The sequence below is a fragment of the Puntigrus tetrazona genome, chromosome 8 (genome assembly GCF_018831695.1).
Source record: "Puntigrus tetrazona isolate hp1 chromosome 8, ASM1883169v1, whole genome shotgun sequence".
In the NCBI taxonomy this organism is placed as follows: domain Eukaryota; kingdom Metazoa; phylum Chordata; class Actinopteri; order Cypriniformes; family Cyprinidae; genus Puntigrus; species Puntigrus tetrazona.
Window position 1 is genome coordinate 11,726,348 of NC_056706.1, and position 21,939 is coordinate 11,748,286.

Consider the following 21,939-nt stretch of genomic DNA (forward strand, 5'->3'; position numbering starts at 1 on the left):
AAAAGACATGCTCAACCTTTTTAGTTATCTTTTAACTTAAAAGTCCAGCTACGAGATTTATTGTCGTCTTTGAAATGTAGTATGTGTGAGTGTCTGAGCGTGTAAGTGTGAATGTCTGTGAGCCCAAATGTTTGTGAGGGTGATTATGACCCTGAGTTGACTGGGGTTATTATGTGCGTAGGTGACAGTGGGATAGATCCCTGTTCTCAGAAACAGGCTTGGCTTGTGGCGTTTGAGGTTTATTATTAGCTTGTGTGGTTGCTGTGTTTACCTCGGCCAAAGCACAGGGAAGCCCCCCAAAGCATGACAGGGCTCACTGCCAGCAACCTGTTCCAAAATGCCACAGAGACAACAGGAATGTTTGTAGCTTCAGCCGGTGTCATCCAGCCTGAATCCGTCTCTACCCCACAGCAGAGCCAGGATCAGGTATGAAGGTTGAGTTATGGTCAGGGTTAGGCTTAAAGATTTTGAGAGTCCCATTCAGGGGATCTAAATGGAAATAATTCAGTTTTGCACTCTAGAAGTCATTGTTTGTTCATACAATGGCACTCCTATTCCCTCTCAAGAGCAAGATGAGTGACTTGAGTGCATTAACAAGATAACACTCAAGTTCTGTAAATTCTCTCTGGAACTAGGCCACTTTCCCAGAGTGCCTCTTAAAAACTGACAGCGGTGCCTGCTTATAAATGTGGGAAACTTTTTTTGGAAAGGGTATGTGGATAAATGAATTCTATAAACCAGAATTACAAGATAGAAGATAGAAGTTCAGAAACATGGCTATGGGATATGATTTCTTCTTTAGCATGTCTTATACATCTTGGCCCCCTAAATGTCCATGGGAATGAGGTCCACCTTCAGAATTGCACAGAAATAATTTTTGATGTATTTTTGATGATTGATAATGCCTATACAAGCCACGTTTAATACCAAGTAAATCCATTCTATATTTACTTATCAGATGTGGGACATAAATCAAGAGCAAAACCAACAAATTATATAAAAAGCATATAAAAATCAAAATTAGCTTAAAATGTTGTAACTGTAGAATTATGTAGCTTTGTGGTGTTGATGGCAACAGATATGAAGACATTACATTGTTCATATCAAAAATATGGCACATTACAATGGAGGATTTACAGAATGGGCGCCTTGTGTAAAAATGAGGGTATATCTTGAACACATCCGTCTGATACCACTGTTGTTCAAGATTATCTTTTTTGTTGGATCAAAGTCTTGCAAATGAATACAAATGGGTTTCCTTCTCATATACGACCATCTAAGGTTTATTGTGCAAAGTGTTTGTTGGCAGATGCATTTATAATGAGGTCATAAAGAGTTTTGCATTTCATCTACAATCAACATTTCCTTCCCTGGAGGAATTCCTCACCAGTGAGACACTTTAGCTTATGTCCTTTCCTCTGAAAAATGCTCTTTTTTTCTTCCATGCTGGCCTTGAGCTTGTCTCCCATGTCCAAGTAATGATCTTGGCCTTAAAAAAAAAAAAAAAAAGGTCGGAGTGGCACAGAGGAACTGATTTTACAACTTTATTAAAAGCCGGATCCGTGAGGATTCTCATGATACTCTTTACCCTTTTTTTCCAGTAGTTTGGCATTCAGCCTACAGAGTTTTTGGCTTGCAGCCACAAATTAAATCGAAAATAATGTTTGAAAGCTTGGAGGTGGTCTTTATAAGGAGACACTGTCCACTTGTATAGAAATGAGTTGGATAAATTGTTAGCACAGTGTGGCAGTTTGGTTGAGCACAGTGATAAAAAATTGTTAGATCCAAACTGTGAAAGCGGCTCAGTGGGCCAAACATACAGTTCTTTGCAGTATAGGGAGTAGTTTGTAAAAATAGCATATGGTTGTGACCACTCACATCAGTGCTCAGCCAGGCCTATGTGCTCATGATAAATGGACGCATGTGAACAATAATGTGATTTTATCCCTCTCCCTTGTTATATGTCGGATTAAAATAGAGCTATGCAGAGAAATGTTTGGTGCTGCATAATGGTTAAGATTTCAATAAAGGTCAGCGGTTCAACTTGATCCAGGAACTGCAGTCAGTTAAAGGGACAGTTCACCCAGAAATGAAAATTCTGTCATCATGCACTCACTCTCAAACTTTTCCATACCTGTATGATTTTCTTTCTTCTGTTGAACCAATGTTCTTTTAAAATATCTTCTTTTGTGTTTAACAAAAGAAAGAAATTCATACCATTTTGGAACAACATGAGGGTGGGTGATGACAAAATGTTGAGTTTTGGGTTAACTATTCCTTTTAAATAATTTTGAATCCATCACTGCACACTAGAGCATAGAATTCCAAGCAGTAGTTCAGTGCAAGTTAAATAGAAAATTCACTAAAAAATTTAAATTCTGTCATAATTTACCCTTGTCTTGTTCCTCTCTCTTTTCCTAGATGACATGTCACAACATTGAAGCCATTGGCGTTCATTGTATGGACAAAAAACAGCACAGATATATTTTTCAAAATAGTCATACAAGTTTGGAATGACATGATCGCATTGGAATGACTCTTTAAATTGCATTGAACCTGGAACATTATTTTAACCAGATTGCTATAAGTGCTCGACAAGTCATTTTGAGCTTCCTAAATAACTAGAAATGCACTAAAACATATTTCCTTATGGAAACCTTGTGCATTTAGGTCATGACCTAAATATTTTGATTTCCTAAAAAAGACTTTGGCCAGAGGGTTATAAAGTCAGTGAGGTAGAGAGCGGCAGCTTTTGGAAAGAAGCTGTCAGGGCCGACTCACAGCAGGAGTTTAGACGAGGCTCAAACAAGAGACGTCCAAAAGAAATATACAGACGTGGATAGTTCGCTGTACTTTTTATACAATCTGTGTCTGTTTTCTGAGCAGACTGAACTGAACTGCTGACACAGCTCCTAATATGCCAGTCTCTTCTTTTTAATGAGATGTCCTTTTTCACAGAGGCAGCAACTGCTGTCCACCTGCCTCCAGCAGTTGGGCTCTGATTACTGTATTAGATGTGTCTTATGCCAAATCATGATGCTCCTTTGGAAATTATAATCTGAGTTTTGTTATAATTTAGAGAGGTTTTCATATTATTAATATATTTATAAATATAGCCTATATAATTTAAAAGAAGTTTGCAGAAGTGTGCCTCTTAAGGGATAAAATTCAGTTTTCCACTGCACATTAATTGTAGGGTCTGGCGTCTTATTCCTCCCCACAGCATTGCATAATGTTTTTATTTTTTTTGCAGGCAACAGAGGGGTTGTTAATAAACGGGAAGTTTTCCCCCTACTCCAAATGCTCAGCATGCTCCATAGTTATTAGCTTGTCTTTGTGTATTAAGTAAAAGATTGGTACAAACACAGAGTCTCTCTGCAAAACTCTGGACTCAAGTGCTCTTCTTCTCTACTTCTCTGGGACCCTTATGAGTCATAATGGCCCACTAAATTAAACACAACCTCTCAAACATGTATTGAGATAATCAGATTTGTGAACACTTTGTGTGTGCTTGTGAGTGTGTGTGTGTGTGTGCTTGTGTGTGTGTGTGTGTGTGTGTGTGTGTGTGTGTGTGTGTGCTTGTGTGTGTGTGTGTTGCTTGTGTGTGTGTGTGTGTGTGTGCTTGTGTGTGTGCTTGTGTGTATGTGCTTGTCTGTGTGCGTGTGTGTGTGTGTCATTCAGTATTTCTAGTCACAGCTGAGAATAACAAGAAGTTTAGCTCACAGTATTGCCATTTTTGTTGTTTTTTTTTCAGTAGGTATTTTACATTGTGACCGCTTTGAATTAAGCATCTTCATAAATATTTCTCTGACTGTCGTTTCTCTTCAGCAGCAATGTTTTAATGGTTCTGACGTATGTCCATGTGCAAAAGACTATAAATCCATATAATTATTTGGAAAAATATACAAAATGCCATACTTTTCCATTTAAACATTATAAAAACTAAACTGTAAAAAAAAAAAAATCTTCCCTTCTTGCTTTTAACCTGATTTGTCTGTTGTTGGCACTATCACTCTAGTTAGGTTTGGCAAACATTAAATGTTTGCAATTGGGACATTGTGAGTGGAAAATATGACTGCTTTTGTCCTCCTTAAATGATGCCATTGTGATTTTATTCAATTTTATTTTGACTCGTGGCAAACACTGGCAAAAGTTACAACTGGTCCAGCCAGCTGGAAAACAATACTACATAAAAAAAGATACACGTCACCTAATACATAATAGGCTGTCTGAGATACACACATCATGGGGAGATTTTACCATTTAGATATTTATTTAGTACTGTTATGTTTATAATATAGAGGTGTTTATTATAATTTATCTAAATTAATTCAATATTAACAATAGATAAATAATAAATTAATAAACTTAAATTTATTCTAAAACAAATACAGTAGTAGTAGTATTTAGGTTATTTATTACTGTTTTTATATATTAGTGCAAATTAGCATTTGTTTTCAAATTAGGTAAGCTCAAACATTGATGACTTTGGGTCAGTTCCTTGACAGCACTTGTTCTCGCTAACGGCGTCTCAAGTGACATCACTTCCTATCACTTCTTTCAGGTGTGAGTGCTTCAGATTGTTTGTACAGTGGTAAAGGTCAAGGTCTAACCTGACGTCCAAAGGCTGTCAGGTGCCACCTTACTGAATAAAGCAAGCTGCCCTCGCTTGCCAAAAGATAGTGGATTTTGTGGATGAAGCCTGTTGGACGGGGATGAGAGAGTGCGCTGAGAATAGATCCGTGGCCCCAGTGCGCAGCGAGCGGTCTGGAATCCCAGCCTGCCCCTGTGGATCGGGCCAGGGAGATTCTGTACATGACTGGAGGATCACCCACACAGCTGCCAGAACCACACACACGCACTCTCACACACACACACACACACATGCGAGTACACTTCGCCACCTACTTAGAGCCCTGAAGAGCACACCTAATACACATGTGCAGACACACACATTGAGAGCATATGTGACGTCTCACCCATGTGATCTCATATACGTCTGTCTCTATGACTAAATGTTATTAAGACAGGTCCTTCATTCAGACCGATGCTTCCTTTTAAACACGTATACAAGAGGTTAATCATGTCTTTATTTAATGCATTATCTAAAACCTTTTCCACGTACTTCGCTCTGACCTTCCTGTCACCGGCCCCGTTCTATTTCTGTTTATCCAATGTGTAGCGCTGGACAGGCGTTTGGACGAGAGCACAGTAATACCTCTGAGATCAAAGTGGTTTGTGGTATGACGCTAACATGGGAGTAATTTATAGATTCGGTCTGTGTCAGTTGCGCCGTTCCGCTCCACTAAAATCACGCAGTTACTCTCGTACTCTCAGAGGGCAACTGTGTCGGCACGTCCTCATAACCTCAGATTTATGTTTAAAGTCAACTAGCTTCTCGTTCCCTGGCACGACCTTCGCACTATTGTCGTGTGATGTATGTGATTATGTTTTTGTCATTTAAAGCTATCTGAACCTGGACGGAAACACTAAATATTTTGGTGTAAATGCACAGCTTTAATTGGTGAAGTGTCTTTGGGGAAATTAGTGGCTGAATGTGATAGAGACAGGGAACAGACACTTAGTACACTGGAGCACGGCGTGCTCAGACAGCTGAAGCCGTCTCTCATCTCTGCACCTGCTCTGTTCTCCCTTGTGTCCTCCCTCAGAGAGAACGAAAGAACGAAAAGAGAGAGATGGAAACTACCAGCACCTGCTGTGTGAAAAAATATGACAGATAAAAAAGCCTGGATTAAAAAAAACCTATAATTTAAATTATAATTACATTTTAAAAAATTGTTTTTAAAATGGAATTGTTAAAAAAACTCAACTTCATCTTTATATATATATATATATATATATATATATATATATATATATATATATATATATATATATATATATATATATATATATATATATATATACTATTATTCTTTTTTTTTTTATTCAAAATATGACAGATCTGCATTGACTTAATATTCATTATTATACATATATATTTTGTATTTTACATTTAATTTAATTAATATATAATAAAACATTTATAATATTAAATTTAAAAGAAACAATAAGAATTTAACTTAATTTCTGCAGAAAAAGGATAGACACTTTTCACAAGCTTTGAGGATGTGCTTTAATGGTCATCAGAATCATAAATCCTTCAAAGATTTTCTTTTCTTTTTTTACATTTGACATCCTTCTCCCTTCTGACTACCATTATCAATGTTCTTCTTTTTGAAAGTCACAAAAACACTGTTGTAGAGCTCTTCTTTGGCTGCTTGCTATTGGAAATGCAAAAAATGTATTTGACGTGGTCCACTGTGTTGCCCATCGATGACAACTTGTACTTTTGCGAAACACAGAAATGTGAAAAGCATCCAATAATCAATAACGGTCTAGTGCATGAAGAATTTCATACTAATTAAATCATTCATACATGAACTACAGCTGGTACTTTTAGAAAAGATTTTATTGATGTTAACTGCTTTGACTTGATATTTTCTTTCTTTCATTCAGAATTATTGGAGACAAAAACCATACGGCCGTTCAGTTTCTCCTTCAACACCAGCGACTACAGAATCCTACATATGGACCAAGACCAAGGCCGGCTCTACCTGGGCAGCCGTGAATATCTGGTCTCTCTAGACATGCAAAATGTCAATAAAGAACCCCTCATTGTAAGACTCTATTCAATTATTTTAATTATTTTCTGTAATATGTAAGTATTTTTTGTAAAATGTTGTGGACTTTGAGTTCATGTGTAATTGAACCCTGATTGTTCCACAGACATGTCAGTGGTACTTTTGGCTTTTTTTGTGATAATGGTATAGTATTTTAAATAAGGTTTTTGTGTGTTTCAGATTCACTGGCCAGCGACAGCGCAAAGAAAAGGGGAGTGTAAGTTAACTGGCAAAGGTGGACAGGTACAATTTTGCAGTCTGTTTTATTCATCATTAAATCATTTTGACAAAGAAATAGATTCACTGCTAAAATGCATTTGTACGTGTTCTCAGGGAGAGTGTGCTAACTTTGTGCGTCTGATCGAGCCGTGGAACAGGACTCACCTGTACACCTGCGGCACAGGAGCTTATAAACCCATCTGCACCTTCATCAACAGAGGATGGAGAGCTGAGGTACACACATAATATTTACAGTACAGACGTGTTCATCTCGTGAATCAAATTTCATCAGCAGTAACATGATGGTCGAAACAAAAACACTTTTTTGCGTTTTGTTTGATGCTTATTTTTTTTTTTCAATATCAATTTAAATTTGATCTTTTTTGCATATTGAAACTTACTTTATAATTAGTTTGTGTGTGATTGTGTGTAGGAATACCTGTTCCGGCTGGTTCCTGGTTATGTGGACTCTGGAAAAGGAAAGTCTCCTTACGATCCCCGCCAGGAGAATGCAGCAGCTTTGATAAGTGAGACTCTCTCTTTCTCCTCCTCTCTTGTTTCTCTCCAAGTAAAAGCATGTAGTCAAGCTCCAAAAAGCACAAATGTGATTGAGAGGCCATTACTCCAGTCATTACTCCGGTGTTCAGTGTCATATGATCCTCTAGAAGTCATTCTAATGTCTAATTCGCTGCCTAAGAAACTGTATTTTATTATTATCAATGCTGAAAACATTTGTGCTGCTTAATGTTGTTGTTGTTTTTTTTTGTGGAGGCTACATAACTTTTTTTTAGGATTTTTTTGATTAGAAAGTCAAACAGGACAGCATATATTTGACATTCTACGTAAGAAAAGTATTACTTTCTTTGTTGTTGCATTTGTTTAAATATATTCATTCAAATGCTTTAGTAAATGACTTAGAATTGGAAATTTCCTTGAAGTTGTTCATTTAAAAAATACTTAACCAGTGACCTTGAGTCCTGGAAGTTCCCTGGTCAAAAGTGTGGGAACTACTCTGCTAAGCACTTCTAGCTGTATGAGAATCGTCAAGCAGTATAAATGGGCCATAAGTATAAATTTAGCCAGTCCTCATCCATCACGATCTCTTTTTCTCCACATTACACTCATTCTACCCTCTTCAGATGGGAACCTGTATGCTGGTGTACATGTAGACTTTATGGGTACCGATCCAGCCATCTTCAGAACCTTGGGAGACCGCCCCGCTGTCAGAACCGAGCAGTATGACTCCCGGTGGCTGAATGGTATGATACAAAAGGAATAAAGACAGACCTGTGACAAATATTATGTTTGTTTGTTTGTTTTTTCTCTTTACAAATCCCTTCATCTTTCCATCAGAGCCTGTGTTTATAAAAATCCAGAAGATTCCAGACAGTGCAGAGAAGAATGATGATAAGCTTTACTTCTTCTTTCGGGAGAAGAGTTTAGATGCTTCGGGGGGCAGTGCTCCGAGTGTCCTCGCGAGAGTAGGCCGAGTCTGTCTGGTGAGAAAATCCCAAGACTGGACTTCTTAAGCCACACTCTGACTTAATAAATAATTTTTTGTTATGTTAATCATTATGTAAATCAGATGAACCCACGGTTTGCTTAAATCTAATCTTATTTTCTGTTTGTGTGCTTTCCCTTTAGAATGATGATGGAGGTCAGAGGTCGTTGGTGAATAAATGGACGACATTCCTCAAAGCACGACTGGTCTGTTCTGTGATTGGTGCAGATGGTGTTGAGACCTACTTTGATGAACTGAGTATGGCATATGTTTTTCTCTTCAGCGTGATCTTAAAATGCTGTTTATCGGCTCTCTGATGCCTGATATGTGTTTGTTTTGAAGGGGATGTTTTCATCCAGAGGACCCATGATGAACGGAACCCCATTGTGTACGCTGTGTTCTCCACAGCTGGGTGAGAAAAACTTTCATGCTCTGATTTAAAATCTAAAAGTTTTGTAGTCAGAATAAGTTATACTTTATCCATCAAGGACACATTAAAGTGTATAAAAGTAAAAATTAATGTTATAAAAATTAATAACAAACATTTAAATTATACTAGTATTTCCTGAGCCCCAAATAAAAATATTCAAATGATTTCTGAAGACTGTAGCAATATCTACTAAAAAAAATATGATTGATTTACAGTATTTTCCATAAAATAAAAACACAATTTTAAAAAATCCCAAACCCAAAACAAGACTTCCCAAGAAACAAGACAAACCCAAACCTTCAACCATTCTGAATACTTTTGACTTTCATGAAAGAAGATATTTAGTTTGCCGCTTCTAAAATTGTAACTTTAAATGTTCCCATTTAATGCATGGAAATATCATATGGAAAACTCAATTAAAATGACTCTCTGTTGCTTTTCTGTCTGTCGCACATTTATTTTGTTTTATGAAAAAGATCCTTTGAAAAGGATGGATCCTTTATTTCATTGTGAATAAATGATTGTCTTTGGTTAAACAAGTTATAATGCCAGTGTTGTTTTTCTCTCTAGCTCTGTGTTTAAAGGCTCTGCCGTGTGTGTGTACTCCATGGCAGACATCAGAAATGTCTTCAATGGACCCTTCTCTCACAAACACGGCCACAACTACCAGTGGACGCCCTACACAGGCAAAATCCCTTACCCTCGCCCAGGAACTGTGAGTTTGCTTACGAAATCCAGTTTGGTAGCTTATTGATTCTTTATCGTCTCATTCTCTTTTGCTCTTTCTGCATTTTTATACTGCTTAGTGTCCTGGAGGAACTTTTACCCCTGATCTTCACACCACTAAAGCCTTCTCTGATGAGGCTGTAAACTTTGTACGCGCCCATCCACTGATGTATCAACCTATATATCCAATACACAAGCGCCCACTGGTGGTCAGGACAGGAGTTGACTACCGTTTCACCACTATTGCCGTGGACCTGGTGGATGCTGTGGATGGAAGATACGAAGTGCTCTTTCTGGGCACAGGTTAGACATTTCTGATCATATCAGATTCGGTTTAGTTACATGCAGGATAATTTCTTCCTGGAGTTGCATGAGAAGGTGCAGCATTGTTAATACAGTTTATAAAACATAGGCAATCTGGTTTACTCATGATTCACCTTGAACTTTAGATCGTGGAACAGTCCAGAAGGTGATTGTCTTGCCAAAAGACATCAGCACAACGGAAGAGCTTGTTTTGGAAGAGGTTGAGGTTTTTAAGGTAAAAAAAAATACAGACTGACTTTTTGCTGTTGCCTTAAAATACTTAAATATTGTAAATATCGTCCTCCCTCCAATTTCTTTTAGACTCCAGCTGCTGTCAAAACGCTGAAGATTTCTTCTAAAAGGGTAAATATAGTTGTAGTAAAATCTGCATTATTTTAATATAATTGATAGTATCATAAACTGTCAATAATGGAAATTAATATGATAACCCTGAATGAAACACAGTTTTGTTTAGTGTAACTGTTAGCTATGATACTGATACAAATCAACATTTTTCCTTGTCCCTTGTGGTTTACAGCAACAGTTGTACGTGTCTTCAGAGAGGGGTCTTACCCAGGTGTCCCTGCACAGGTGTGCCGTTTATGGCAAGGCCTGTTCCGACTGCTGTTTGGCCCGTGACCCCTACTGTGCCTGGGATGGAGAACACTGCTCTGCTTTCACCCCGGCTACCAAGAGGTCAGGCCACATTCATCTACCCTATTGGGTGGGCCATGAATATTTAGAGATCATCAACTGCCCGTTTCAGTGCTGATAACACCTCAGTACCTGTACAGTGCATATTTGACTTCATCCCAGAAAATCGACAGATTAACAGCCTTTTCACAGTTAAAAATAAGCATTTAACCATGAAATCATTTGTGAACGTATCTTTAGGAGAAGCAGAAGGCAAGATATCAAACATGGAGATCCTTTACGGCAGTGCAGAGGATTCAATGCTAAAGGTTTGTAAAAAGCCTCTCATTTGATACTGAATAATGATGCAGGAGATCTTCAGAAACTTGAATGTGGCCCTTCTCTGACCCTCTCAGTAGAGAAGCGTCTGAGGGAGACGGTGCAGTTTGGGGTTGAGGGGAGCAGCACGTTCCTGGAGTGTCAGCCAAGATCCCCCCAGGCCTCCGTCAAATGGCTCTACCAGAAGGACGGCAAGCGAAAAGCAGTAAGACACTGAAGTTACTATTATAAGGCTTTAAATGGGTAGTTCAACCAAAAATGCTTGAGGAAACATTGTTAATCCAGTAAGAAACTATCAAATGTGAAGTTTCACACAAGGACACAATTTATGCTTTTTCACTGTAAATTATAGATGATTTGTTCTTTTTCACTTTCATAAACCTTTATACTTAATTTTTCTCATTCCAAACCTAGCTTTAAATAATTATGGTTGCACCACTGACATGTTACTACTTGATGTTATATAATGATGTTATAACTACATTATGGTATGCATTATGTCCTAACCACGAAATGCGCACACATACACACACACACACACACACACACACACACACACACACACACACTTATTGTTACATTTACTGAAGGATAACTCATCCTCATTGTTATGACATGAGAGTCAACTCTGTGCTCATGTTGGAAGACACAGAACAATTAGATATTGAACAATTGAAAATAATTGTTGCCATATGTTGAAACTAGAGGGGTTTTCTTCTCATCGTGGCTAAGAAGCAGCAGACGTGCAGGCTGGAGCACGCTGGAACGACTCTCTAAGAACACAAAAAGTGATGGCAAAGAGCGTAGTTGAAAACCAGGATAAGAGCAAAAATGTGACTAAAAGCATACTAAAAATACTAAGAGCAAATTTTGAAACGTGTCCTGAGTTTTAACCTTTAGCTTTATTATGTGTTTTAACCAATATATACTGTTCTAGCTAAGGGTTTCGCAAGGTTTTTCCTCTCAGACCAAAATTTTGTTATCTCGTCAGTTATCTTGTCAGTCACATGGTCCGGATTTTCCCGCTCTTGCAGAGAGTCATTTTGGACATGATTTCTATAACATGAATATAAAACATTTGTCTGAGAATTGATTGGGAGAAACGTTTTAAGCTAGGAAATTAAAACAGACGCATACCAAACATGGATATGCAAACCATCCCATAGTTCAAAATACATACACGATGAGTGCTTAGCACGTGATAAATGTGTGAGTTACATATAATATGCAGTTATTCATGTAAGGGATTTTTAATTTTTTTAATTATTGTATCCATGTGATGCTCATGATGGGCTGTGTCTTTGAATATTAATCTTTGTTGATATTGGGGCAAGTAAGCATCTCCTTCATGAATTTGGATTGTCAATAAGTGTTCTTTTGTGTCAATGTTGCAAGCTCTCCTGTGACGCAGTCTGTTGGATCTGCTTGCCCCTAAATTTAACACATCCTGTGGTCCTGGGCCTCTTTGTGGAATTTCAGCTCCTCATGTTTCAATGTTCCAATCAGATCTTAAAGTGTCTGTTTCACTCTGTTTCCCTACAAACAACAACAAAAAAAATCTAATTTGAAGTGTAACGCAGAGAGTTCTGGGAATGTTCATTTACATTAATTCACTGTAAATTACATTCTTTTTCTCTTCCAAAACAGTATGCTACCGTAAAATTGTATATTAATGTTCAAAACGGTAGGGGAACTTTTTGTTGACAATTTTACAGGTTTTTACTGTAGCATTTTTACACCGTCATTTCTGACACTGTACCAATGTTTGTGTGTGTGTACATGTGTATATGTGTCTGTATGTGTATGACAAATTTTAATAGAAATTAAAGTGGGATGCATCAATATTTAAAAGAAATGTGCATTTCACTTGTAAATAAAATTATATTTTAATAGAAAAAAAACTGTGATTAAAATGGTTAGAATATAATGCGTAGGGTTAAGGGCCTTGAATGTGTTAGTTGCATTGCTGTATATGTAGGGTCAGAAATCTCAGATTTTATTAAGGAAAATCTTAATTTGTGTTGGAATTTGACTTGAAATGTCCCATTAGATTTATTGTTGCAATTAGAAAACTTGCTGTTAAGCCATTAAAAGGGTTAATGTTACAAGTTTTAGTCTTTGGCCATCAAAATCTGAAATTTATTTCAATGCATTTTGCTTAACATTTTGAACTTGTATGACTTTCTTTTTTTTCGGTGGAGATTTTAAAAAAATCTGGGGTTTTTTGTCATTATAATGAAAGTCAGTGGGATCCTGTGTTGTTTTGCGAACCCCTACTGACTTTAGTTGTATAGTCAAAAGAAGCTGAAACATGCTTTGAAATTCGTCTTTTGTTTTTTGTATTGTTAATTTAGCCACCATAAATGACTCCTTTTCCTTTTCAGCTCAGTCGAGACAAAGATGTCTTGAAGACCGGTCATGGCATCCTGCTGAAATCTCTCACCCAATCGGATGCCGGACTTTATCATTGCCTGGCAACCGAGAACAACTTCAAACACACCGTAGCGCGCATCTCCCTACGGATCCTGGACCGGGAGATTGTGGAGGCGCTGACCGAGTCGGACCTCCCGATCGAACCGGAGCACCGCCGCCACCATTCCCATCACCACCCTCCACCTCCGCCCCCTCCCCCTCAGACCAACCCACCTGCTCTCCAGCTTCACCCACAGCCTGAAGTGCGTCTCATCAACCAGTACTGCCAGTCCTACAGGCAGCAGATACAAAGCCAGCCTCACAAAGCCAAACGCAACAACCGCAGACACACAGGAGAACAGGAAGAGGAGGAGCCACAGGAGCAGTGAATGGAACAGCACCTGTTGACCATGTCCCGTCCATGTGCCCCATCATTATGTACTTCCTCTAGGCACCTCGGTCCATTTAATAAAATAATTCATTAGTTTAGACCTGATTCAATTGATTCATTAGATGCATCAGACTGTGTCTGAACTAATTGATTTTTGTTTTGAGGTATAGTTTGATGCACTTAGCCCCCACCCTCACCCCCCCAACTAATCTAAATCTGGCTCACTTCCATAGCTAGCATTAAACCACACAGTTTTCATAATGAATTCCTTAAAACGTCCAGCCACACCAGCAAAACTACTGCTGTTTTATGTTAAACATAAGCTATTCCATTCTAATATTCAGTACACCAATGACTGCGGTGTAAATACTACCAGAAACATTGAAAATGTGTACTGTGTAGAGACTTCAAAAGGTATTTGGGGTGAAATTAAAAGATTGCTGATTCAGTTAGTCGTCTTTAAACCCCCCAGACCATAAAATACAGTTGTGGAAGGAATATTTTGGTGATTGAATGTACGTATCTGTACTCTACAATTATAGAACACTATATCTTGCCATCATTTTGACCACTACAGCTTTTACTTTTCTTGCCATTTGAGTTTTTTTCCTTGGAAGAACAGGTCAATTTGTATGGACAACTAGAAGTGACAATTAAAATTAATATAATATGACAATATTCATTTAAAATTAAATTCAATATAATAATTAAAACATTACAATAGAAATAGATAATTATTTATGACAAAACATATTTCTGTTATTTTAATTTTAAGTGTCACTTTTAGTCCTCCATACATTTTAACTTTAATTTTAGTCTTGATCCATAACAAAAAATTTAAATCTTGGAACTGTAAAACAGTTACTATCAAAAGTGATATTTCAGTATTATTCACATTTATTGTTTCAGGAAAAAAACAAAAACTATAGATCGAGATTTTAAAATCCTTGCAATAACAAAATTGGACGTTAGAATATAAATACGTTTTAACAATGTTTTCCCTTTCAAATATGTGGATTATAAAACAAAATATTTATCTAATACTAAAAATACTATATATTTTGTCTCTTTTTTTTGTAATGGAACAAACAGTTCTTTGCAATATGATTGGATCGTTGTCCTGGAAATTTAAATGTTTTATTTGGACAAGACTGTGGACCAAAATTATGAAAAATAAAAGTTGTTGTTCATTTGATTATGCAACAAAATTTTTCCTTGGTCATTAATGAAACCAGACTTGGCTATTAATGTGAAAAGACCTGGTACATACTTCCCATTTCAATTTTGAACGCAACCAAAATACAAGTCAGTTATCTTGTTTTGTCATCTTGTAAAACAAATGTTTGTCCCCAACTACTATGAGTGAAGGGATTTTTTTTATTTGAACTGCTGTACATAGATACAGATTCTCAGTCTGGTCTCTTCTATCTTTGACTCTGGACTCTGATGATAGTCAGACCACTAAAAACATTCTCGCTCTCAATCCATCGAATCGAAACATTTTGTATTCCACGGTTTGTCAATGGTGATATGTGGTCATGTTTTTTGCTTGTGTATGAACACAGTATCTGTGCTTTGTGTTGTGTGACAATGACACATGTACATAGAAAATGTATGTATTCGACTAGTCACTGGTCAGGATTCAAAACTAATCTCCTCTTTCCTCATCTGTCACGTGACCCTCTATCTTTCTCTTTTTCTCTCTGTCTCTCTCTCTCACCCCACACCATACAACATATTTATTGTGAGAGTGTACATATTCATGTGAGTTGTGCTTTTTGGTGGTGGGACAGGGCTGGTTTTGATGGAAAAAGACATTTGTATGTATTGTTTATTAACAGGACCAGGACACATAGAGAGATGCTGAGGAAAAAGAGGTAGATGTTTTTGAAGAAACTATAATCAGTTAAGCCGTAGACGTATGTATTATTTTAACACTGAAACACCTTTAAATTAACTTTGAGATTCTCAAGAATAAAATATGGGCAAAAATAATTTCTTTTTTTTCAGTTGGCATGAAATATTTCATATTTGCAGTGTGTTTAAGCCAGAAACGTCTACCTCTTCAAGCACTTTCTATGGAATATCACTTGACACCAAACTATAGGACAAAAGCAAGGGAAACGTGTTGTATAATTTTCTTCTGAGAACATATACTTTGTCTAGCCCACTAATGTCATTTTTTGAAAGGATAAGAGACCGTTTCTCTTCATTGGATGTTGGAGGAATATTTATGACTGTGTATAAAAAGCGCTCAAAGAAACGCTCTGTGGTTTTAACCCAAGACATGTTATCTGGTCTTGAAGGGTGGAGAACATATTCTAGAGTCCAAACCACATTTCTTTCCTCTTCACAGAGATGTTATTGTGCAGAATGACATCCGACACAACTTCTCTGAAGAACTTTAATGCCACATAGACTTTCTTTGTCCTGTTGTGTCTTTCCTTTGGTGTTGGTTGTTGAGCTAAACAAACTTCCTAAATATGGTTGCTTCCTAAATACTTCCTCTTTGTATTTACCGATGTTTGTGTAGGTTCATGTTAATGTGATTGTTCGTGATAAATATTATTTTATTATCATGTTATTCTGGGATTTGGGAGTCCTAATAGGTGTTTTTTAAAGCAATAACAATAAACTGCTGTTTTTGTTTTTATCCGTTTATTTATTTATTGTTCTAACTGTCCGAACACCTGGCGTAACTGTCTATGAATATTAAAAGTATCGTGCTTTTGATTATTTTAATACTTTTTAAACTTTGTTGTGATTCCACATTTGTCCTGTAGGGGGAGGTCCTCTGCTGCTAGCCAAAAGATAAACAGAACATTGCTAAAGAAAAATAAATACAGAAAACTCTCTACAAGAATAACATGACTGGGTTTGTGGATAAAAGAGACAGGTTTGGATTTAAGACAGTTGTTTAGTCAAAAGTATGTGCACGCAGAAGGAAGTATCCAACATAAAGCTGTGGTTAAGCTTGGCAGTCCTGTGTTTGGATGAAATCTAACACCACTCCTGGTTTAGCTCAACCAGAGTTCCTTCCTTCTTCCTAAATGATCTTACACTCAACTGCTGCTAAGCTACTGAAGTGAAAGCTGGATTTGAAAACAGACCAGTCTTTGAACGCTGCAGGCCGAGACGCTGCAAAACAATCTACTCGTTGTCACAGGGTTTTGCTTTATTGGATTTAATCGGATTTACAGAAGATCTTCAGTGCAGTTTTAATCTGGAATAGGTTTCAAGCCTGCTAAAATAATTTCCAGTGAGCATCAGTTTTATCGGCTCATTTTTATGGATTGGTGGATGGCAAAAGTTTGTAAACCAAGAGCATTATTCGTCCCATTCATCTTCTTCATCTTCATCGCCCCCGTCATCATCTTCATCTTCTGTAGAAAAAAAACATTGTGTTTGTTTGCATACAATGATAAAAAGATCTTGCCGATACCAAACTGCTAAAACGTACGCCAAAGAAATAAAGGTCTGCCTACATTTAAAATAGAATAGCGCGCCCTTTAAATGCAAGCAGTAGCATAAAATAAATACACTTTAATGCACTGTTGTTGTTGTTGTTTGTTTGTTTGTTACTGATGTTTTGTGCCACCTCATATCTTGAGTTTCCTTTTTTGCGTGTGTGCCCGTAGAACAACCAACCACTAGTAAACGCTTGTTTAAGTAAATGTTCATTATCAGTCGTTGTCGTGAGCAGTCGCAAAACGTTGCACGCGCTGCGCGGCGCGGCATACGGCATTTCGTTTTAGCGTCTGAGAGAAAGTGTTAAAAATTAAAAGACATCCCTTTAAAGTGTAAGAAAAGTAAGTAAGACCGTTTGTTTACTTATTCTTACATGGATGGTCCTGCACAAACTGGAATATACAGTCAGGAGAAATGTAAGTCAAAAAGATGGCCGGCAAGTACTCCACTCGATATTTAAACTGCTCGAGTACATGCCGTGTTCCTTCAGTCAGTTAAACACAGCACATGTGCAAATAACATTAAAGTCGTGATTTACAAATGTGAAATTAAATTAAATGATTTACCTGAGGAATGAATAACTTTACTCCTTTTCTGCATCACCATCATCAAAGCTCCCACAATTCCCGCTGAAGATTCATCTTCAGCTGGAGCTGCATTAGTGTCCGGGGATTCAGAGACCTGACATAAAAAAACACAAAAACAATGGGTATAACAAAGCACAAAATATAGATATATAAAATTTAACCATAAAAATAAATATAACTAGGCCTATGCATGATAATTTTCAAAAAAAGTGCTAGTTCTTAAAGTGTCTGTTGGTATCATTATAGCTTTGATTCTGACTTCTCTATTCCCATGAGTTAGAACGATTATTATCACAGTGAACAGCCCTTAATACTTATAGACATGACTGAACAAAATGCATTGTATCTGCATCTCACTTACATTCTTTAGCACACGTCCACGGCGAATTTCCTCCAGTAAGGTTCCTCGTCCTCCTCCACCGGAGGGAGGAGGAGGTGGTGCTGAGCTGCCAGGACTACTGGGGAAGTTACTGGCTGAAGAAGATGGTGGTGGAGGAGGAGGTGGGGGCGGAGGTGGAGGTGGTGCACCGCAACCCATAGGTGGAGGAGGTGGCTTGTGACTGTGGCTGGGGGGAGGTGGAGGTGGTAGACAAGATGGCATAGGGGGTGGGGGCCCAGGACGGCCTCCAGGTGGTGCAGGTGGGGGAGGACCACGATGCGGGGGTCCGGGGCTGCGTGAAGGTGGCGCAGGACGTCCGGGTGGACCTGGGACTGGGGGACGCCCACCGCGAGGTGGAGGAGGTGCAGGAGCAGAACAAGGACCTTCTGAGAAACAAACACAAGTTAAATTAAACATACATAGACTTGGTTCTATTAATTGTTTGTTGACTGAATGGAGGCAGATCTGAATGGGAGTTTGGGTTTATGTAGACTGAATGATTGGAGAAGTCCAGTAATGTCTTTAGGGAAAATTGAAAAATAATTATAATATGTATAGATTAATTGCTTACTATAAGATGAAAAAATATACATTTAGAAAAAAGATCTGAATTTTCATGTCTTGCAGACATGGATCTTATCAAGGGGTATGTATCCAAATCAAATGTCCATGTGTTCCATACAGAATTTACTAAATGTTATTTTTGAATCAGCTCACCCTGTTTCCTCATTTCCTCTTTTACAGCATCCAGGCCTCCAGATTGCTCGATAAAGTCATAGATAATCTTAGATGTTTCTTTGTCTGCCAGCTCAGCATCACTGATACCAGCACTGTTGAACAGTTTCTTCAGGTCCGGATCAAGATTGTTGGTCTAGAGGAGCCAAAGTCAGTGGTCATATATACAGGTTTGCTACTTTTTAACTTTCAAGTAGAATGAGCACTGAGTATCAATTTATGTGACTAAATTTTCTACATGTTTTTCTAAGGGAAAAGGACATCTCTTACATCAAAACCAGAGTTTGGATCCCACCCAACATGAGTGACATGTCTGAAGAGGAATGAGAGGTAGCATCACGTCAAACAAATGAAACAAAACTCAAGGTAAGTGTCCATATAGTGGGAAAATTCTCTTACTTGAATCCACTAGGAGCTCCAATGTCTGCCTTAGTGAGCTTTGGACCTTTCTTCTTTCCCTTTTTGTTCTTTTTGCCTATGGAAAGTGAGGCTGATGCGGGGGTCGGCACTGGGGTGGAACGGTACCTTGATGCCACAATATCTGGGTTCTGGATGTCCACTGTGGCCATTACAGTTGGCTGTGAAACTGGACCTGGTTATTGGACATCTATAGGTTAAACACTTGCACAGTTAGACCATGTAAACACTGCAGGATAAGTTAAGGGGGCATTTCAACCAAAAATGCAAAAGAAGGTATTTTGAAGAACAAACATGAACAACACTGGACACCACTTAATTTCATTAAACACACTGGGACATTTTTTAAAATCTTCTTTTGCTTTCTTCAAAAGTCATGTAGGTTTAGAGGTGAGGGTGATGATAGAATTGACACTCCTGCGTGAAGTTTTTAAAATGAAAAGTGACTCACCATTTGTTGGAGGGATTTGTGGTAGTGCCCGGTTTTCTGTTAATCAAAATAAAAACCAGCTTTAAAATGCTAATCTAACAGTTAATATTGTGTTTGTTTAAACCTTTGCACACATACCTTCAGATGGAGCATGCTGTTTTTTTTCTAAACACGCATATGTAAAAAGGCACAAAGAGATACTAATGAAATATGAGAATTTATGGGAAATGAGCCTAGCAAAATTTCATCTAAAATATGAATGAGAATGACAGTAACTGACCCTGGCGATTGGATCTCTGATGAATCTTTTCCACACTGATGTTTCTGAAAAATTCAGCTTCTGTCTCACTGGCAAAGTTCAAACCTACTTGACAGTCCTGAGACAAAAGTGCATTCAAATATATTAGCTCTCTCAGATTGTGAGATTTTGATCTCCCAGTGAAAACTTGACACAGCGATGAGTTTTGGCTTGAATTGAGATTTTAAAGAGCCTGTACCCACATCAGCTGCAAAAGTGTGGAAGAACCTCATTGGACAGCAATATGTCATCTGATTATACAGCTCTTGCTCCCAAACCATTTTACTTTCCTGAAAATAAATAAATAACATGAAATCACACAAATGTTATCAAAGTCTGAATGGTGCTACCGCCGAATGAATTCATGAACTAAGTTGGGTTTCTGTGACTCATAACTCAAAGCAGAAGTGTATCTTTATTTAATTTCAGCCTGCTTTGCCCAAGGTCAAGTTTGGTCAAGCTAACTGGAGTCAGTATAAATCAATTTATCATTCTGGGCAAATATATAATTTAGAGAACATCTCTATCTGCAAAACCAACAATTCTGCCTAACAATTCTGGTGTTATTGCACTTCAGATTAGAATCTGAATTTCTAACCTTTATGTCATAGAGCCGGATGTAGTATGAACGTTTAGGATTGTCCTTAACGAAACACACAACTCCTGTATGTTGGAGACTCCATTGGGTTGGACTGTGAGGAAGAGCCATGTACAACTGAACAACTGCTGTGGCCATGGTCTGCACACACACAAACACATAAAACAACATAAAAGTGCATTAATAAAAAATTAATAAGTGAAGTATTACAAAAGCTAAAGCAAAGACATCAGCATCCTCTACAACAACAGGAAGTGGCCTCAAACAGCATTTCCTGTCGCTCTCTAGTTAAACTTTGCAATTTCATACCTTCTTTGTCACTGCAGACAGGTTAACAATGTTATGGAATGCACATTCTGAAGAAATTAGGCATGCTTTATAATTTAAGTTTTCCTAGGTGGAGCTAATTGCAAAAGGAATTCACTTTGGACTACATCATTTGGCTTTTGCAGCATGTTCTGTAGCGGGTTGTTTTGTATGCATTGTCTTCATCTTTTTTATTCCGCACACAGACAACAAATACAGATTGAAAAACTGAGTTTCACTTTGACCTGTAACTGACATAAACATTAGCAGCCCTCATCTGTGACTTCTGCACCATGTCTACCCTTTCCTTAGTTTCTCTTTTATACCTGATTGATTTATATCCCCAAAACATCCCCTGTGGGACAGAATATCCATTCGTGCTTGGCCTTCTAATCAAAGTGATTTCACTCACCACGCATCTCCTTCCCAGCAGCTCTAGCAGGCGTTCATTCTCCTGGCTGCTGAGGAGAGAACTAGGCACGTTCTCCTGCCCCTTGACTTTTCCTTTGCTCATCTCTCCTTGATGTAATGGACAGATTTTGGGACTCCACGCCTGGGGCCCTTGCTTAGCCCACAGTACCTGCCTGAAATCTTTTTAGAACAGGCAAATGGTTCGAAAGGAACTGTTGCTTCCGTGTTCTGTAATCTGATGTAAATGCAACACAGCAAAAGAGAACAGGAAGAACAATACCACTGCGCAGATATGCTCTCAGAATGTCGTGGACAGGCACGTGTTCCTTCGCTCACAAAAAGAAAGAAGTAGGGCCTTGCTTGTACCTCCTCCTTCACTATATATATATATATATATGTGTGTGTGTGTGTGTGTGTGTGTGTGTGTGTATGTGTGTATAGTAATTGAACAATACACTTAAGTAAAATGTAAAGATAAAATGTAAAGATAAAAGAAAGAAGTAGGGCCTTGCTTGTACCTACTGTATACTGTATATGTGTGTGTGTGTGTGTGTGTGTTTGTGTGTTGTTAAATATTTGTGTTCATGTTTTATTATTTTTAATATTATAAACATTACAATTATTAATATTTCACGCTGGTAGATTGTAACCAGGTTGTAAGTACTGCTTTAAA

The 21,939-nt window shown here is 37.9% G+C and overlaps 2 protein-coding genes across 5 annotated transcripts in view; one reads left to right on the top strand and one right to left on the bottom strand.

The window, feature by feature from the left end:
* Nucleotides 1-16,290, top strand: part of sema3gb (sema domain, immunoglobulin domain (Ig), short basic domain, secreted, (semaphorin) 3Gb) — a 31,610-nt gene extending 15,320 nt beyond the window's left edge. The window contains exons 3-18 of one of the 2 annotated variants that reach the window (XM_043246443.1): nt 6,520-6,680; nt 6,864-6,926; nt 7,017-7,136; nt 7,336-7,429; nt 8,042-8,161; nt 8,256-8,401; nt 8,547-8,661; nt 8,746-8,815; nt 9,404-9,548; nt 9,640-9,862; nt 10,009-10,097; nt 10,184-10,225; nt 10,401-10,558; nt 10,757-10,824; nt 10,915-11,039; nt 13,219-16,290. In XM_043246443.1, coding sequence (XP_043102378.1) covers nt 6,520-6,680; nt 6,864-6,926; nt 7,017-7,136; nt 7,336-7,429; nt 8,042-8,161; nt 8,256-8,401; nt 8,547-8,661; nt 8,746-8,815; nt 9,404-9,548; nt 9,640-9,862; nt 10,009-10,097; nt 10,184-10,225; nt 10,401-10,558; nt 10,757-10,824; nt 10,915-11,039; nt 13,219-13,635 — 2,156 coding nt within the window. In that variant the 3' untranslated portion in view covers nt 13,636-16,290. Of the gene's footprint in view, nt 1-6,519; nt 6,681-6,863; nt 6,927-7,016; nt 7,137-7,335; nt 7,430-8,041; nt 8,162-8,255; nt 8,402-8,546; nt 8,662-8,745; nt 8,816-9,403; nt 9,549-9,639; nt 9,863-10,008; nt 10,098-10,183; nt 10,226-10,400; nt 10,559-10,756; nt 10,825-10,911; nt 11,040-13,218 lie in introns of both variants that reach the window. The other variant, XM_043246441.1, reaches the window with a different exon arrangement.
* Nucleotides 16,291-16,791: 501 nt separating this feature from the next.
* Nucleotides 16,792-21,534, bottom strand: wasb (WASP actin nucleation promoting factor b). Of its 3 annotated transcripts, none has more exons than XM_043246489.1 (12): nt 21,268-21,534; nt 20,550-20,690; nt 20,155-20,241; nt 19,934-20,030; nt 19,792-19,818; nt 19,675-19,710; nt 19,206-19,398; nt 19,077-19,119; nt 18,789-18,942; nt 18,054-18,454; nt 17,672-17,786; nt 16,792-17,020 (listed from the first exon to the last, which is right to left on the bottom strand). In XM_043246489.1, the coding sequence occupies exons 1-12, from the start codon at nt 21,367-21,369 to the stop codon at nt 16,965-16,967; spliced, it is 1,452 nt and encodes a 483-aa protein (XP_043102424.1). In that variant the 5' UTR covers nt 21,370-21,534; the 3' UTR covers nt 16,792-16,964. The 3 variants fall into 3 exon arrangements, with proteins under 3 accessions (XP_043102424.1, XP_043102423.1, XP_043102422.1); XM_043246488.1 differs by having other exon boundaries at nt 16,792-17,017; nt 18,054-18,457; nt 21,268-21,532; XM_043246487.1 differs by having other exon boundaries at nt 18,054-18,457; nt 21,268-21,531.
* Nucleotides 21,535-21,939: the final 405 nt, after the last annotated feature.

What these genes read in the sequence shown, in the direction of transcription:
- wasb (XM_043246487.1), bottom strand. Translation starts at nt 21,369, where the DNA reads ATGAGCAAAGGAAAAGTCAAGGGGCAGGAGAACGTGCCTAGTTCTCTC. An exon ending in TCCGGCTCTATGACATAAAG is followed by an intron (nt 20,242 to 20,549) that starts GTTAGAAATTCA and finishes ATTTATTTTCAG; the next exon opens with GAAAGTAAAATGGTTTGGGA. An exon ending in GTGGACGTGTGCTAAAGAAT is followed by an intron (nt 17,787 to 18,053) that starts GTAAGTGAGATG and finishes TTTTTATGTCAG; the next exon opens with GTCTCTGAATCCCCGGACAC.